The 17,909-nt window shown below is 66.0% G+C and overlaps 1 protein-coding gene and 1 non-coding gene across 2 annotated transcripts in view; both read left to right on the forward strand.

Annotated features, from left to right (window-relative positions):
- Positions 1-17,909, forward strand: part of ncapd2 (non-SMC condensin I complex, subunit D2) — a 136,209-nt gene that overhangs the window by 36,615 nt on the left and 81,685 nt on the right. The window contains exons 12-15 of the mRNA XM_072477587.1: positions 3,198-3,378; positions 15,995-16,143; positions 17,171-17,374; positions 17,474-17,636. Coding sequence (XP_072333688.1) covers positions 3,198-3,378; positions 15,995-16,143; positions 17,171-17,374; positions 17,474-17,636 — 697 coding nt within the window. The remainder of the gene's footprint in view (positions 1-3,197; positions 3,379-15,994; positions 16,144-17,170; positions 17,375-17,473; positions 17,637-17,909) is intronic.
- On the forward strand, positions 3,452-3,764 carry LOC140393394 (small nucleolar RNA U85). The gene has a single exon (XR_011935589.1). It is a non-coding gene; the product is annotated as a small nucleolar RNA U85 (small nucleolar RNA).

The raw sequence follows: 17,909 nt of genomic DNA on the forward strand, positions 1-17,909 counted from the left end.
TCCCCTTTCCTCTCTCTGTCCCCTTTCCTCTCTCTGTCCCCTTTCCTCTCTCTGTCCCCTTTCCTCTCTCTGTCCCCTTTCCTCTCTCTGTCCCCTTTCCTCTCTCTGTCCCCTTTCCTCTCTCTGTCCCCTTTCCTCTCTCTGTCCCCTTTCCTCTCTCTCTCCCCTTTCCTCTCTCTCTCCCCTTTCCTCCCTCTCTCCACTTCCCTCTCTCACTCCCCTTCCCGCTCTCTCTCCCCTTCCCTCTCTCTCTCCCCTTCCCTCTCTCTCTCCCCTTCCCTCTCTCTCTCCCCTTCCCTCTCTCTCTCCCCTTCCCTCTCTCTCTCCCCTTCCCTCGCTCTGTCCCCCTCCCCTTCCCTCGCTCTGTCCCCCTCCCCTTCCCTCGCTCTGTCCCCCTCCCCTTCCCTCTCTCTGTCCCCCTCCCCTTCCCTCTCTCTGTCCCCCTCCCCTTCCCTCTCTCTGTCCCCCTCCCCTTCCCTCTCTCTGTCCCCCTCCCCTTCCCTCTCTCTGTCCCCTTCCCCTTCCCTCTCTCTGTCCCCCTCCCCTTCCCCCTCTCTGTCCCCCTCCCCTTCCCCCTCTCTGTCCCCCTTCCTCTCTCTGTCCCCCTTCCTCTCTCTGTCCCCTTTCCTCTCTCTGTCCCCTTTCCTCTCTCTGTCCCCTTTCCTCTCTCTGTCCCCTTCCCTCTCTCTGTCCCCTTTCCTCTCTCTGTCCCCTTTCCTCTCTCTCTCCCCTTTCCTCTCTCTCTCCCCTTTCCTCTCTCTCTCCCCTTTCCTCTCTCTCTCCCCTTTCCTCTCTCTCTCCCCTTTCCTCTCTCTCTCCCCTTTCCTCTCTCTCTCCCCTTTCCTCTCTCTCTCCCCTTTCCTCTCTCTCTCCCCTTTCCTCTCTCTCTCCCCTTTCCTCTCTCTCTCCCCTTTCCTCTCTCTCTCCCCTTCCCTCTCTGTCCCCCTCCCCTTCCCTCTCTCTCTCCCCCTCCCCTTCCCTCTCTCTGTCCCCTTTCCTCTCTCTGTCCCCTTTCCTCTCTCTCTCCCCTTTCCTCTCTCCCCTTTCCTCTCTCTGTCCCCTTTCCTCTCTCTGTCCCCTTTCCTCTCTCTGTCCCCTTTCCTCTCTCTGTCCCCTTTCCTCTCTCTGTCCCCTTTCCTCTCTGTCCCCTTTCCTCTCTCTGTCACCTTTCCTCTCTCTGTCCCCTTTCCTCTCTCTCTCCCCTTTCCTCTCTCTCTCCCCTTTCCTCTCTCTCCCCTTTCCTCTCTCTCTCCCCTTTCCTCTCTCTCTCCCCTTTCCTCTCTCTCTCCCCTTTCCTCTCTCTCTCCCCTTTCCTCTCTCTCTCCCCTTTCCTCTCTCTCTCCCCTTTCCTCTCTCTCTCCCCTTTCCTCTCTCTCTCCCCTTTCCTCTCTCTCTCCCCTTTCCTCTCTCTCTCCCCTTTCCTCTCTCTCCCCTTTCCTCTCTCTCTCCCCTTTCCTCTCTCTCTCCCCTTTCCTCTCTCTCTCCCCTTCCCTCTCTCTCTCTCTCCCCTTCCCTCTATCTCTCCCCTTCCCTCTATCTCTCCCCTTCCCTCTCTCTCTCCCCTTCCCTCTCTCTCTCCCCTTCCCTCTATCTCTCCCCTTCCCTCTATCTCTCCCCTTCCCTCTCTCTCTCCCCTTCCCACTCTCTCTCCCCTTCCCTCTCTGTCCCCCTCCCCTTCCCTCTCTCTGTCCCCCTCCCCTTCCCTCTCTCTGTCCCCCTCCCCTTCCCTCTCTCTGTCCCCCTCCCCTTCCCTCTCTCTGTCCCCCTCCCCTTCCCTCTCTCTGTCCCCCTCCCCTTCCCTCTCTCTGTCCCCCTCCCCTTCCCTCTCTCTGTCCCCCTCCCCTTCCCCCTCTCTGTCCCCCTCCCCTTCCCCCTCTCTGTCCCCCTTCCCTTCCCCCTCTCTGTCCTCCTCCCCTTCCCTCTCTCTGTCCCCCTCCCCTTCCCTCTCTCTGTCCCCCTCCCCTTCCCTCCCCCCTCACGCTCTCTCCCCCTCCACCTCCCGCTCTCTCTCCGCCTCCCCCCCCGCTCTCTCTCCCCCTCCCGCTCTGTCTCCCCCTTCCCCTCCCGCTCTCTCTCCCCCTCCCGCTCTCTCTCCCCCTCCCCCTCCCGCTCTCTCTCCCCCTCCCCCTCCCGCTCTCTCTCCCTCTCCCCCTCCCGCTCTCTCTCCCCTCCCCCTCCCGCTCTCTCTCCCCTCCCCCTCCCGCTCTCTCTCCCCTCCCCCTCTCGCTCTCTCTCCCCTCCCCCTCCCGCTCTCTCTCCCCCCTCCCTCTCCCCCTCCCCCTCCCGCTCTCTCTCCCCCTCCCCCTCCCGCTCTCTCTCCCCCTCCCGCTCTCTCTCCCCCTCCCGCTCTCTCTCCCCCTCCCGCTCTCTCTCCCCCTCCCGCTCTCTCTCCCCCTCCCGCTCTCTCTCCCCCTCCCGCTCTCTCTCCCCCTCCCGCTCTCTCTCCCCCTCCCGCTCTCTCTCCCCCTCCCGCTCTCTCTCCCCCTCCCGCTCTCTCTCCCCCTCCCGCTCTCTCTCCCCCTCCCGCTCTCTCTCCCCCTCCCGCTCTCTCTCCCCCTCCCGCTCTCTCTCCCCCTCCCGCTCTCTCTCCCCCTCCCGCTCTCTCTCCCCCTCCCGCTCTCTCTCCCCCTCCCGCTCTCTCTCCCCCTCCCGCTCTCTCTCCCCCTCCCGCTCTCTCTCCCCCTCCCGCTCTCTCTCCCCCTCCCCCTCCCGCTCTCTCCCCCTCCCCCTCCCGCTCTCTCCCCCTCCCCCTCCCTCTCTCTCTCCTCCTCCCCCTCTCGCTCTCTCTCCCGCGCTCCCTCCCCCTCCCCCTCCCGCTCTCTCTCCCGCGCTCCCTCCCCCTCCCCTCCCTCTCTCTCTACCCCTCCCCCTCCCCCTCCCGCTCTCTCTCCCCCTCCCCTCCCGCTCTCTCTCCCCCTCCCCCTCCCGCTCTCTCTCCCCCTCCCCCTCCCGCTCTCTCTCCCCCTCCCCCTCCCGCTCTCTCTCCCCCTCCCCCTCCCGCTCTCTCTCCCCCTCCCCCTCCCGCTCTCTCCCCCTCCCCCTCCCGCTCTCTCTCCCCCTCCCCCCTCCCGCTCTCTCTCCCCCTCCCCCTCCCCCTCCCGCTCTCTCTCCCCCTCCCCCTCCCGCTCTCTCTCCCCCTCCCGCTCTCTCTTGCCCCCTCCCCATCCCGCTCTCTCCCGCCTCCCAACTCTCCGTAGACATACAGTTGAAGCCGGAGGAGGAATGGGAAGCCATGCATCCCGAAGTGCTTTTGGCGATCAGTGACGTGCTGGAGGGTGAGGAGGAGTCGGAGCTGGAGGGAGAGAGTGTTGCGGCAGGCGAGAGTTCGGAGGCCGTCTGCCAACGCATTCAGCAGCTTCTGAACGATGCTAAGTACAAGTACGGAGTGGTGGGGGTGGGGCATGGTGCGACATGATTGTATTGGGTGCGGGCGGTCCTGATTAATGGTGGCGTCAGATGATGACATCAAGGCGAATGTGACCTCGTGCAGGGGAACGTTGGCTGCTGCCTGACCTTGACCTACCTTCCTCACGGTCTGTAATCTTGGTGTGCGTTGTCGAGTACCGAGCACTCGCTATATGGGCAGACCAACAGTAATCCCATACCTCCTGGCTCGCGGTGGCAGGGGTTTGAGCCAAAGCTCCTTGCCAGGCCACGAGGTACGGACAGGGTGATCTGGGCAGTCCGTGGTCAATGGTCGGGGCAACCAGCAGCGCAATTAACCCCGTCCAAGAAATGAACACATACGTGGTGACCTGATGGCTCCTGGTGGGGTTCGAAGGGATGAAGACGTTTATGTATTTCTCTGTCGCCCCCTCCCCCCTCGCTGTCACACCTGCCTCATTGTCACCCCTCCCTCCCACCCACCCACCCCCTCGGTGCCGCCTCTCCCTCCCATGCCCTCAGTGCGCCCCTCCCTCCCTCCCCCTCAGTGCCACCCCTCCCCATCCCACCCCCTCAGTGCCACCCCTCCCTGCCTCCCTCCCTTTCACCGACCCCCTCGGTACCCGCCCCTCCCTCTCTCCCACCCACCCCCTGATATTGCGGTTTCTCGCACTCTCTGTCCCCACTCTCTCTCCCTCTCCCCCGCTCGTTCACTCTCTCTACCCTGCTCGTTTTCTCTATCTCACTCTCTCTGCCCCACTCACTCTCTCTCTGCCCTGCTCACTCTCTCTCCCCCTCCCCCTCCCGCTCTCTCTCCCCCTCCCCCTCACGCTCTCTCTCCCCCTCCCCCTCCCGCTCTCTCTCCCCCTCCCCCTCCCGCTCCCTCTGACCCACTCTCCCTCTGACCCACTCTCCCTCTGACCCACTCTCCCTCTGACCCACTCTCCCTCTGACCCACTCTCCCTCTGACCCACTCTCCCTCTGACCCACTCTCCCTCTGACCCACTCTCCCTCTGACCCACTCTCCCTCTGACCCACTCTCCCTCTGACCCACTCTCCCTCTGACCCACTCTCCCTCTGACCCACTCTCTCTCTGACCCACTCTCTCTCTGACCCACTCTCTCTCTGACCCACTCTCTCTGACCCACTCTCTCTCTGACCCACTCTCTCTCTGACCCACTCTCTCTCTGACCCACTCTCTCTCTGACCCACTCTCTCTCTGACCCACTCTCCCTCTGACCCACTCTCCCTCTGACCCACTCTCCTCTGACCCACTCTCCCTCTGACCCACTCTCCCTCTGACCCACTCTCCCTCTGACCCACTCTCCCTCTGACCCACTCTCCCTCTGACCCACTCTCCCTCTGACCCACTCTCCCTCTGACCCACTCTCCCTCTGACCCACTCTCCCTCTGACCCACTCTCCCTCTGACCCACTCTCCCTCTGACCCACTCTCCCTCTGACCCACTCTCCCTCTGACCCACTCTCTCTCTGACCCACTCTCCCTCTGACCCACTCTCTCTCTGACCCACTCTCTCTCTGACCCCCTCTTTCTCTGACCCCCTCTTTCTCTGACCCCCTCTTTCTCTGACCCCCACTCTCTCTGACCCCCTCTCTCTGACCCCCTCTCTCTCTGACCCCCTCTCTCTCTGACCCCCCTCTCTCTCTGACCCCCCTCTCTCTGACCCCCCTCTCTCTGACCCCCCTCTCTCTGACCCCCCCTCTCTGACCCCCCCTCTCTGACCCCCCCCCCCCCCCTCTCTGACCCCCCCCTCTCTGACCCCCCCCTCTCTGACCCCCCCCTCTCTGACCCCCCCCTCTCTGACCCCCCCCTCTCTGACCCCCCCCTCTCTGACCCCCCCCTCTCTGACCCCCCCCTCTCTGACCCCCCCCTCTCTGACCCCCCCCCTCTCTGACCCCCCCCCTCTCTGACCCCCCCCCCTCTCTGACCCCCCCCCTCTCTGACCCCCCCTCTCTGACCCCCCCTCTCTGACCCCCCCTCTCTGACCCCCCCCCTCTCTGACCCCCCCCTCTCTGACCCCCCCCTCTCTGACCCCCCCCTCTCTGACCCCCCCCTCTCTGACCCCCCCTCTCACTGACCCCCTCTCTCTCTGACCCCCTCGCTCTCTGACCCCCCTCGCTCTCTGACCCCCCTCGCTCTCTGACCCCCCTCGCTCTCCTGACCCCCCTCGCTCTCCTGACCCCCCTCGCTCTCCTGACCCCCCCTCGCTCTCCTGACCCCCCTCGCTCTCCTGACCCCCCTCGCTCTCCTGACCCCCCTCGCTCTCCTGACCCCCCTCGCTCTCCTGACCCCCCTCGCTCTCCTGACCCCCCTCGCTCTCCTGACCCCCCTCGCTCTCCTGACCCCCCTCGCTCTCCTGACCCCCCTCGCTCTCCTGACCCCCCTCGCTCTCCTGACCCCCCTCGCTCTCCTGACCCCCCTCGCTCTCCTGACCCCCCTCGCTCTCCTGACCCCCCTCGCTCTCCTGACCCCCCTCGCTCTCCTGACCCCCCTCGCTCTCCTGACCCCCCTCGCTCTCCTGACCCCCCTCGCTCTCCTGACCCCCTCGCTCTCCTGACCCCCCTCGCTCTCCTGACCCCCCTCGCTCTCCTGACCCCCCTCGCTCTCCTGACCCCCCTCGCTCTCCTGACCCCCTCGCTCTCCTGACCCCCCTCGCTCTCCTGACCCCCCTCGCTCTCCTGACCCCCCTCGCTCTCCTGACCCCCCTCGCTCTCCTGACCCCCTCGCTCTCCTGACCCCCCTCGCTCTCCTGACCCCCTCGCTCTCCTGACCCCCCTCGCTCTCCTGACCCCCCCTCGCTCTCCTGACCCCCCTCGCTCTCCTGACCCCCCTCGCTCTCCTGACCCCCCTCGCTCTCCTGACCCCCCCTCGCTCTCCTGACCCCCCTCGCTCTCCTGACCCCCCTCGCTCTCCTGACCCCCCTCGCTCTCCTGACCCCCCCTCGCTCTCCTGACCCCCTCGCTCTCCTGACCCCCCTCGCTCTCCTGACCCCCCTCGCTCTCCTGACCCCCCTCGCTCTCCTGACCCCCCTCGCTCTCCTGACCCCCTCGTCTCCTGACCCCCTCGCTCTCCTGACCCCCCTCGCTCTCCTGACCCCCCTCGCTCTCCTGACCCCCCTCGCTCTCCTGACCCCCCTCGCTCTCCTGACCCCCTCGCTCTCCTGACCCCCCTCGCTCTCCTGACCCCCCTCGCTCTCCTGACCCCCCTCGCTCTCCTGACCCCCCTCGCTCTCCTGACCCCCCTCGCTCTCCTGACCCCCCTCGCTCTCCTGACCCCCCTCGCTCTCCTGACCCCCCTCGCTCTCCTGACCCCCCTCGCTCTCCTGACCCCCTCGCTCTCCTGACCCCCTCGCTCTCCTGACCCCCCTCGCTCTCCTGACCCCCCTCGCTCTCCTGACCCCCCTCGCTCTCCTGACCCCCCTCGCTCTCCTGACCCCCCTCGCTCTCCTGACCCCCCTCGCTCTCCTGACCCCCCTCGCTCTCCTGACCCCCCTCGCTCTCCTGACCCCCCTCGCTCTCCTGACCCCCCTCGCTCTCCTGACCCCCCTCGCTCTCCTGACCCCCCTCGCTCTCCTGACCCCCCTCGCTCTCCTGACCCCCCTCGCTCTCCTGACCCCCCTCGCTCTCCTGACCCCCCTCGCTCTCCTGACCCCCCTCGCTCTCCTGACCCCCCTCGCTCTCCTGACCCCCCTCGCTCTCCTGACCCCCCTCGCTCTCCTGACCCCCCTCGCTCTCCTGACCCCCCTCGCTCTCCTGACCCCCCTCGCTCTCCTGACCCCCCTCGCTCTCCTGACCCCCCTCGCTCTCCTGACCCCCCTCGCTCTCCTGACCCCCCTCGCTCTCCTGACCCCCCTCGCTCTCCTGACCCCCCTCGCTCTCCTGACCCCCCTCGCTCTCCTGACCCCCCTCGCTCTCCTGACCCCCCTCGCTCTCCTGACCCCCCTCGCTCTCCTGACCCCCCTCGCTCTCCTGACCCCCCTCGCTCTCCTGACCCCCCTCGCTCTCCTGACCCCCCTCGCTCTCCTGACCCCCCTCGCTCTCCTGACCCCCCTCGCTCTCCTGACCCCCCTCGCTCTCCTGACCCCCCTCGCTCTCCTGACCCCCCTCGCTCTCCTGACCCCCCTCGCTCTCCTGACCCCCCTCGCTCTCCTGACCCCCCTCGCTCTCCTGACCCCCCTCGCTCTCCTGACCCCCCTCGCTCTCCTGACCCCCCTCGCTCTCCTGACCCCCCTCGCTCTCCTGACCCCCCTCGCTCTCCTGACCCCCCTCGCTCTCCTGACCCCCCTCGCTCTCCTGACCCCCCTCGCTCTCCTGACCCCCCTCGCTCTCCTGACCCCCCTCGCTCTCCTGACCCCCCTCGCTCTCCTGACCCCCCTCGCTCTCCTGACCCCCCTCGCTCTCCTGACCCCCCTCGCTCTCCTGACCCCCCTCGCTCTCCTGACCCCCCTCGCTCTCCTGACCCCCCCTCGCTCTCCTGACCCCCCTCGCTCTCCTGACCCCCCTCGCTCTCCTGACCCCCCTCGCTCTCCTGACCCCCCTCGCTCTCCTGACCCCCCTCGCTCTCCTGACCCCCCTCGCTCTCCTGACCCCCCTCGCTCTCCTGACCCCCCTCGCTCTCCTGACCCCCCTCGCTCTCCTGACCCCCCTCGCTCTCCTGACCCCCCTCGCTCTCCTGACCCCCCTCGCTCTCCTGACCCCCCTCGCTCTCCTGACCCCCCTCGCTCTCCTGACCCCCCTCGCTCTCCTGACCCCCCTCGCTCTCCTGACCCCCCTCGCTCTCCTGACCCCCCTCGCTCTCCTGACCCCCCTCGCTCTCCTGACCCCCCTCGCTCTCCTGACCCCCCTCGCTCTCCTGACCCCCCTCGCTCTCCTGACCCCCCTCGCTCTCCTGACCCCCCTCGCTCTCCTGACCCCCCTCGCTCTCCTGACCCCCCTCGCTCTCCTGACCCCCCTCGCTCTCCTGACCCCCCTCGCTCTCCTGACCCCCCTCGCTCTCCTGACCCCCCTCGCTCTCCTGACCCCCCTCGCTCTCCTGACCCCCCTCGCTCTCCTGACCCCCTCGCTCTCCTGACCCCCCTCGCTCTCCTGACCCCCCTCGCTCTCCTGACCCCCCTCGCTCTCCTGACCCCCCTCGCTCTCCTGACCCCCCTCGCTCTCCTGACCCCCCTCGCTCTCCTGACCCCCCTCGCTCTCCTGACCCCCCTCGCTCTCCTGACCCCCCTCGCTCTCCTGACCCCCCTCGCTCTCCTGACCCCCCTCGCTCTCCTGACCCCCCTCGCTCTCCTGACCCCCCTCGCTCTCCTGACCCCCCTCGCTCTCCTGACCCCCCTCGCTCTCCTGACCCCCCTCGCTCTCCTGACCCCCCTCGCTCTCCTGACCCCCCTCGCTCTCCTGACCCCCCTCGCTCTCCTGACCCCCCTCGCTCTCCTGACCCCCCTCGCTCTCCTGACCCCCCTCGCTCTCCTGACCCCCCTCGCTCTCCTGACCCCCCTCGCTCTCCTGACCCCCCTCGCTCTCCTGACCCCCCTCGCTCTCCTGACCCCCCTCGCTCTCCTGACCCCCCTCGCTCTCCTGACCCCCCTCGCTCTCCTGACCCCCCTCGCTCTCCTGACCCCCCTCGCTCTCCTGACCCCCCTCGCTCTCCTGACCCCCCTCGCTCTCCTGACCCCCCTCGCTCTCCTGACCCCCCTCGCTCTCCTGACCCCCCTCGCTCTCCTGACCCCCCTCGCTCTCCTGACCCCCCTCGCTCTCCTGACCCCCCTCGCTCTCCTGACCCCCCTCGCTCTCCTGACCCCCCTCGCTCTCCTGACCCCCCTCGCTCTCCTGACCCCCCTCGCTCTCCTGACCCCCCTCGCTCTCCTGACCCCCCTCGCTCTCCTGACCCCCCTCGCTCTCCTGACCCCCCTCGCTCTCCTGACCCCCCTCGCTCTCCTGACCCCCCTCGCTCTCCTGACCCCCCTCGCTCTCCTGACCCCCCTCGCTCTCCTGACCCCCCTCGCTCTCCTGACCCCCCTCGCTCTCCTGACCCCCCTCGCTCTCCTGACCCCCCTCGCTCTCCTGACCCCCCTCGCTCTCCTGACCCCCCTCGCTCTCCTGACCCCCCTCGCTCTCCTGACCCCCCTCGCTCTCCTGACCCCCCTCGCTCTCCTGACCCCCCTCGCTCTCCTGACCCCCCTCGCTCTCCTGACCCCCCTCGCTCTCCTGACCCCCCTCGCTCTCCTGACCCCCCTCGCTCTCCTGACCCCCCTCGCTCTCCTGACCCCCCTCGCTCTCCTGACCCCCCTCGCTCTCCTGACCCCCCTCGCTCTCCTGACCCCCCTCGCTCTCCTGACCCCCCTCGCTCTCCTGACCCCCCTCGCTCTCCTGACCCCCCTCGCTCTCCTGACCCCCCTCGCTCTCCTGACCCCCCTCGCTCTCCTGACCCCCCTCGCTCTCCTGACCCCCCTCGCTCTCCTGACCCCCCTCGCTCTCCTGACCCCCCTCGCTCTCCTGACCCCCCTCGCTCTCCTGACCCCCCTCGCTCTCCTGACCCCCCTCGCTCTCCTGACCCCCCTCGCTCTCCTGACCCCCCTCGCTCTCCTGACCCCCCTCGCTCTCCTGACCCCCCTCGCTCTCCTGACCCCCCTCGCTCTCCTGACCCCCCTCGCTCTCCTGACCCCCCTCGCTCTCCTGACCCCCCTCGCTCTCCTGACCCCCCTCGCTCTCCTGACCCCCCTCGCTCTCCTGACCCCCCTCGCTCTCCTGACCCCCCTCGCTCTCCTGACCCCCCTCGCTCTCCTGACCCCCCTCGCTCTCCTGACCCCCCTCGCTCTCCTGACCCCCCTCGCTCTCCTGACCCCCCTCGCTCTCCTGACCCCCCTCGCTCTCCTGACCCCCCTCGCTCTCCTGACCCCCCTCGCTCTCCTGACCCCCCTCGCTCTCCTGACCCCCCTCGCTCTCCTGACCCCCCTCGCTCTCCTGACCCCCCTCGCTCTCCTGACCCCCCTCGCTCTCCTGACCCCCCTCGCTCTCCTGACCCCCCTCGCTCTCCTGACCCCCCTCGCTCTCCTGACCCCCCTCGCTCTCCTGACCCCCCTCGCTCTCCTGACCCCCCTCGCTCTCCTGACCCCCCTCGCTCTCCTGACCCCCCTCGCTCTCCTGACCCCCCTCGCTCTCCTGACCCCCCTCGCTCTCCTGACCCCCCTCGCTCTCCTGACCCCCCTCGCTCTCCTGACCCCCCTCGCTCTCCTGACCCCCCTCGCTCTCCTGACCCCCCTCGCTCTCCTGACCCCCCTCGCTCTCCTGACCCCCCTCGCTCTCCTGACCCCCCTCGCTCTCCTGACCCCCCTCGCTCTCCTGACCCCCCTCGCTCTCCTGACCCCCCTCGCTCTCCTGACCCCCCTCGCTCTCCTGACCCCCCTCGCTCTCCTGACCCCCCTCGCTCTCCTGACCCCCCTCGCTCTCCTGACCCCCCTCGCTCTCCTGACCCCCCCTCGCTCTCCTGACCCCCCTCGCTCTCCTGACCCCCCTCGCTCTCCTGACCCCCCCTCGCTCTCCTGACCCCCCCTCGCTCTCCTGACCCCCCTCGCTCTCCTGACCCCCCTCGCTCTCCTGACCCCCCTCGCTCTCCTGACCCCCCTCGCTCTCCTGACCCCCCTCGCTCTCCTGACCCCCCTCGCTCTCCTGACCCCCCCTCGCTCTCCTGACCCCCCTCGCTCTCCTGACCCCCCCTCGCTCTCCTGACCCCCCTCGCTCTCCTGACCCCCCTCGCTCTCCTGACCCCCCTCGCTCTCCTGACCCCCCTCGCTCTCCTGACCCCCCTCGCTCTCCTGACCCCCCTCGCTCTCCTGACCCCCCTCGCTCTCCTGACCCCCCTCGCTCTCCTGACCCCCCTCGCTCTCCTGACCCCCCTCGCTCTCCTGACCCCCCTCGCTCTCCTGACCCCCCTCGCTCTCCTGACCCCCCTCGCTCTCCTGACCCCCCTCGCTCTCCTGACCCCCCTCGCTCTCCTGACCCCCCTCGCTCTCCTGACCCCCCTCGCTCTCCTGACCCCCCTCGCTCTCCTGACCCCCCTCGCTCTCCTGACCCCCCTCGCTCTCCTGACCCCCCTCGCTCTCCTGACCCCCCTCGCTCTCCTGACCCCCCTCGCTCTCCTGACCCCCCCTCGCTCTCCTGACCCCCCCTCGCTCTCCTGACCCCCCCTCGCTCTCCTGACCCCCCTCGCTCTCCTGACCCCCCTCGCTCTCCTGACCCCCCCTCGCTCTCCTGACCCCCCCTCGCTCTCCTGACCCCCCCTCGCTCTCCTGACCCCCCCTCGCTCTCCTGACCCCCCCTCGCTCTCCTGACCCCCCCTCGCTCTCCTGACCCCCCCTCGCTCTCCTGACCCCCCCTCGCTCTCCTGACCCCCCCTCGCTCTCCTGACCCCCCCTCGCTCTCCTGACCCCCCCTCGCTCTCCTGACCCCCCCTCGCTCTCCTGACCCCCCCTCGCTCTCCTGACCCCCCCTCGCTCTCCTGACCCCCCCTCGCTCTCCTGACCCCCCCTCGCTCTCCTGACCCCCCCTCGCTCTCCTGACCCCCCCTCGCTCTCCTGACCCCCCCTCGCTCTCCTGACCCCCCTCGCTCTCCTGACCCCCCTCGCTCTCCTGACCCCCCTCGCTCTCCTGACCCCCCCTCGCTCTCCTGACCCCCCCTCGCTCTCCTGACCCCCCTCGCTCTCCTGACCCCCCTCGCTCTCCTGACCCCCCCTCGCTCTCCTGACCCCCCTCGCTCTCCTGACCCCCCTCGCTCTCCTGACCCCCCTCGCTCTCCTGACCCCCCTCGCTCTCCTGACCCCCCTCGCTCTCCTGACCCCCCTCGCTCTCCTGACCCCCCTCGCTCTCCTGACCCCCCTCGCTCTCCTGACCCCCCTCGCTCTCCTGACCCCCCTCGCTCTCCTGACCCCCCTCGCTCTCCTGACCCCCCTCGCTCTCCTGACCCCCCTCGCTCTCCTGACCCCCCTCGCTCTCCTGACCCCCCTCGCTCTCCTGACCCCCCTCGCTCTCCTGACCCCCCTCGCTCTCCTGACCCCCCTCGCTCTCCTGACCCCCCTCGCTCTCCTGACCCCCCTCGCTCTCCTGACCCCCCTCGCTCTCCTGACCCCCCTCGCTCTCCTGACCCCCCTCGCTCTCCTGACCCCCCTCGCTCTCCTGACCCCCTCGCTCTCCTGACCCCCCTCGCTCTCTGACCCCCCTCTCGTTCTCTCTCTCTCTCTCCTCGCTCGTTCTCCCTCCTTCTGACCCCCGCTCGTTCTCCCTCCTTCTGACCCCCGCTCGTTCTCTCCCTCCTTCTGACCCCCGCTCGTTCTCCCTCCTTCTGACCCCCGCTCGTTCTCCCTCCTTCTGACCCCCGCTCGTTCTCCCTCCTTCTGACCCCCGCTCGTTCTCCCTCCTTCTGACCCCCGCTCGTTCTCTCTCCTTCTGACCCCCGCTCGTTCTCCCTCCTTCTGACCCCCGCTCGTTCTCTCTCCTTCTGACCCCCGCTCGTTCTCTCTCCTTCTGACCCCCGCTCGTTCTCTCTCCTTCCCCCTCGCTCTCCTGACCCCCCCTCGCTCTCCTGACCCCCCTCGCTCTCCTGACCCCCCCTCGCTCTCCTGACCCCCCCTCGCTCTCCTGACCCCCCCTCGCTCTCCTGACCCCCCCTCGCTCTCCTGACCCCCCCTCGCTCTCCTGACCCCCCCTCGCTCTCCTGACCCCCCCTCGCTCTCCTGACCCCCCCTCGCTCTCCTGACCCCCCCTCGCTCTCCTGACCCCCCCTCGCTCTCCTGACCCCCCCTCGCTCTCCTGACCCCCCCTCGCTCTCCTGACCCCCCCTCGCTCTCCTGACCCCCCCTCGCTCTCCTGACCCCCCTCGCTCTCCTGACCCCCCTCTCGTTCTCTCTCTCTCTCTCTCTCTCTCTCCTTCTGACCCCCGCTCGTTCTCCCTCCTTCTGACCCCCGCTCGTTCTCCCTCCTTCTGACCCCCGCTCGTTCTCCCTCCTTCTGACCCCCGCTCGTTCTCCCTCCTTCTGACCCCCGCTCGTTCTGCCTCCTTCTGACCCCCGCTCGTTCTCCCTCCTTCTGACCCCCGCTCGTTCTCCTCCTTCTGACCCCCGCTCGTTCTCCCTCCTTCTGACCCCCGCTCGTTCTCTCTCCTTCTGACCCCCGCTCGTTCTCTCTCCTTCTGACCCCCGCTCGTTCTCTCTCCTTCTGACCCCCGCTCGTTCTCTCTCCTTCTGACCCCCGCTCGTTCTCTCTCCTTCTGACCCCCGCTCGTTCTCTCTCCTTCTGACCCCCGCTCGTTCTCTCTCCTTCTGACCCCCGCTCGTTCTCTCTCCTTCTGACCCCCGCTCGTTCTCTCTCCTTCTGACCCCCGCTCGTTCTCTCTCCTTCTGACCCCCGCTCGTTCTCTCTCCTTCTGACCCCCGCTCGTTCTCTCTCCTTCTGACCCCCGCTCGTTCTCTCTCCTTCTGACCCCCGCTCGTTCTCTCTCCTTCTGACCCCCGCTCGTTCTCTCTCCTTCTGACCCCCGCTCGTTCTCTCTCCTTCTGACCCCCGCTCGTTCTCTCTCCTTCTGACCCCCGCTCGTTCTCTCTCCTTCTGACCCCCGCTCGTTCTCTCTCCTTCTGACCCCCGCTCGTTCTCTCTCCTTCTGACCCCCGCTCGTTCTCTCTCCTTCTGACCCCCGCTCGTTCTCTCTCCTTCTGACCCCGCTCGTTCTCTCTCCTTCTGACCCCCGCTCGTTCTCTCTCCTTCTGACCCCCGCTCGTTCTCTCTCCTTCTGACCCCCGCTCGTTCTCTCTCCTTCTGACCCCCGCTCGTTCTCTCTCCTTCTGACCCCCGCTCGTTCTCTCTCCTTCTGACCCCCGCTCGTTCTCTCTCCTTCTGACCCCCGCTCGTTCTCTCTCCTTCTGACCCCCGCTCGTTCTCTCTCCTTCTGACCCCCGCTCGTTCTCTCTCCTTCTGACCCCCGCTCGTTCTCTCTCCTTCTGACCCCCGCTCGTTCTCTCTCCTTCTGACCCCCGCTCGTTCTCTCTCCTTCTGACCCCCGCTCGTTCTCTCTCCTTCTGACCCCCGCTCGTTCTCTCTCCTTCTGACCCCCGCTCGTTCTCTCTCCTTCTGACCCCCGCTCGTTCTCTCTCCTTCTGACCCCCGCTCGTTCTCTCTCCTTCTGACCCCCGCTCGTTCTCTCTCCTTCTGACCCCCGCTCGTTCTCTCTCCTTCTGACCCCCGCTCGTTCTCTCTCCTTCTGACCCCCGCTCGTTCTCTCTCCTTCTGACCCCCGCTCGTTCTCTCTCCTTCTGACCCCCGCTCGTTCTCTCTCCTTCTGACCCCCGCTCGTTCTCTCTCCTTCTGACCCCCGCTCGTTCTCTCTCCTTCTGACCCCCGCTCGTTCTCTCTCCTTCTGACCCCCGCTCGTTCTCTCTCCTTCTGACCCCCGCTCGTTCTCTCTCCTTCTGACCCCCGCTCGTTCTCTCTCCTTCTGACCCCCGCTCGTTCTCTCTCCTTCTGACCCCCGCTCGTTCTCTCTCCTTCTGACCCCCGCTCGTTCTCTCTCCTTCTGACCCCCGCTCGTTCTCTCTCCTTCTGACCCCCGCTCGTTCTCTCTCCTTCTGACCCCCGCTCGTTCTCTCTCCTTCTGACCCCCGCTCGTTCTCTCTCTCTCTCTCTCTCTCTCCTTCTGACCCCCGCTCGTTCTCTCTCTCTCTCTCTCTCTCTCTCTGACCCCCGCTCGTTCTCTCTCTCTCTCTCTCTCTCTCTCTGACCCCCGCTCGTTCTCTCTCCTTCTGACCCCCGCTCGTTCTCTCTCTCTCTCTCTCTCTCTGACCCCCGCTCGTTCTCTCTCTCTCTCTCTCTCTCTCTGACCCCCGCTCGTTCTCTCTCTCTCTCTCTCTCTCTCTGACCCCCGCTCGTTCTCTCTCTCTCTCTCTCTCTCTCTCTGACCCCCGCTCGTTCTCTCTCTCTCTCTCTCTCTCTGACCCCCGCTCGTTCTCTCTCTCTCTCTCTCTCTGACCCCCGCTCGTTCTCTCTCTCTCTCTCTCTGACCCCCGCTCGTTCTCTCTCTCTCTCTCTCTGACCCCCGCTCGTTCTCTCTCTCTCTCTCTCTCTGACCCCCGCTCGTTCTCTCTCTCTCTCTCTCTGACCCCCGCTCGTTCTCTCTCTCTCTGACCCCGCTCGTTTTCTCTCTCTCTCTGACCCCGCTCGTTCTCTCTCTCTCTCTCGCTCTCTCTCTCTCTGTCCCCCGCTCGCTCTCTGACCCCCGCTCGTTCTCTCTCTCTCTGTCCCCCGCTCGTTCTCTCTCTCTCTGTCCCCCGCTCGTGTTCTCTCTCTCTGTCCCCCGCTCGTTCTCTCTCTCTCTGACCCCCGCTCTCTCTCTCTCTCTCTCTCTCTCTGATCCCCGCTCTCTCTCACTCTCTGACCCCTGCTCGCTCTCTCTCTGACCCCCACTCGCTCTCTGTCTCTCTCTGACCCCCGCTCGCTCTCTCTCTCTGACCCCCGCTCGCTCTCTCTCTCTCTCTCTCTCTCTCTCTCTCTCTCTGACCCCCGCTCGCTCTTTCTCCCTCCCTTAGTAAGCTTTCCGCATTCTACCTCGGCAGGCCTGCAGTCCGACTGCTGTTAGAAGCCAGAGAGCAATTTCTGGATTCAGTCCCATTCTCCATGGAGGACCTGAATGAAGCCAAGGGCGGAGAAAGTAATCCACGTAAAGCCGGGGATCTGCTGAAGATCATCCAGGCTTGCTTCATCGGTGAGTAGCGGCCCCGGTTGAGGATAATGAGCAAGCTCCGTACTGAGGGAGTTTCATGGTGTAGGAAGATCAGTTCTGAGGGAGTGCCGCATTGTCAGAGGGTCAGTACTCAGGGAGTACTGCACTGTCAGAGGGTCAGTACTGAGGGAGTGCCGCATTGTCAGAGGGTCAGTACTGAGGGAGTGCCGCATTGGCGGAGGGTCAGTACTGAATGACATTGTGCTGTCAGAGGGTCAGTACTGAGGGAGTGCCACACTGTCTGAGGGTCAGTACTGAGTGAGTGCCGCACTGTCGGAGGGACAGTGCTGAGGGAGTGCCGTATTGTCAGAGGGTCAGTACTGAGGGAGTGCCGCATTGTCAGAGGGTCAGTGCTGAGGGAGCGCCGCACTGTCTGAGGGTCAGTACTGAGGGAGTGCTGCACTGTCAGAGCGTCAGTGCTGAGGGAGTGCCGTATTGTCAGAGGGTCAGTACTGAGGGAGTGCTGATCTGTCAGAGCGTCAGTACTGAGGGAGTGCCACACTGTCAGAGGGTCAGTGCTGAGGCAGTGCCGCACTGTCTGAGGGTCAGTACTGAGGGATTGCCGCACTGTCAGAGCGTCAGTACTGAATGACATTGTGCTGTCAGAGGGTCAGTACTGAGGGAGTGCCGTACTATTGGAAGGTCAGTGCTGAGGGAGCGCCATGCTGTCGGAGAGTCAAGTACTTGTTTCTTTTAAAAAATAAAAAAAAAGAATTTAAGAGTACCCAATTCATTTTTTTCAATTAAGGGGCAATTTAGCATTGCCAGTCCACCTAGCCGGCACATCTTTGGGTTTTGGGGGTGAAACCCACGCAAACACAGGGAGAATGTGCAAACTCCACATGGACAGTGACCCAGAGCCAGGATCGAACCTGTGACCTAGGCGCCCTGAGGCAGCAATGCTAAGGAGGTTCATTACTGAGAGAGTGCCGCACTATATGACGGTCAATGCTGAGGTAGCGCTGTGCTGTGGGAGGGTCAGGGCTCAGGGAGCTGCCTTGTGTTGCAGGTCAGGCGGACGCAGGAGTGGAGCTGTCAGCTCCGCTCGCAGAGCCGAGTGGTGAAGATGACCAGAAGGAGACCCAAGAACCCTCTGAGCTGGCCAAGCAAGAGGTGCTTGTCCAGTACCTGAAAGACGCGCTGAGCTTCGCTTCGAAGATCGAGGGCGCCATCGAGATTGTGAGCAAGTTCCTGAGCTCCAAGAACCCCTCGGGTAAGCCTGCTGCCGTCACCTGGTGTTTGGGTGGTGGGGTGCGAGGGAGTGAATGGAGACGGTGTTCTGTGTCTTTACTCTTCGCCTGACCTTTTCTAGTTGTCCAGGAGACCATCCAATTCTTCGTGACCATCTCGGAGTTCGGTATCTCCCAGGCGCTTGTGGGAATGCGTGAGATGTTGCCCCTGGTTTGGTCCAAGGAGGCAGGTGTGAAGGAGGCAGTCACTGATGCGTACAGGCGCCTGTACCTGAATGAAGAGAGGTGAGGTCTGAAATTGATAGGCAACAATCATCGGTGCGCGCAATGACATGCAGTGCTACTTTTCATTAGGCCTTTCCACCTCGCTCCCATGGTGACAAATAGAAGAATGCCAAATTTTGGACCATTACCAGAGTTTGTCCTCCAGGAGGAAAAGAGAACCGATTGACTGGCACCCCATCTTAAATTAACTGGGGAATTATTGGTCCCTCGGCTATTCGCAAATAAGACGCAAGGCTGGTTACTTCTGTTTGCTGAAGACGAGTAAACATTAAA

The sequence above is a fragment of the Scyliorhinus torazame genome, chromosome 16, assembly GCF_047496885.1.
Source record: "Scyliorhinus torazame isolate Kashiwa2021f chromosome 16, sScyTor2.1, whole genome shotgun sequence".
Classification (NCBI taxonomy): domain Eukaryota; kingdom Metazoa; phylum Chordata; class Chondrichthyes; order Carcharhiniformes; family Scyliorhinidae; genus Scyliorhinus; species Scyliorhinus torazame.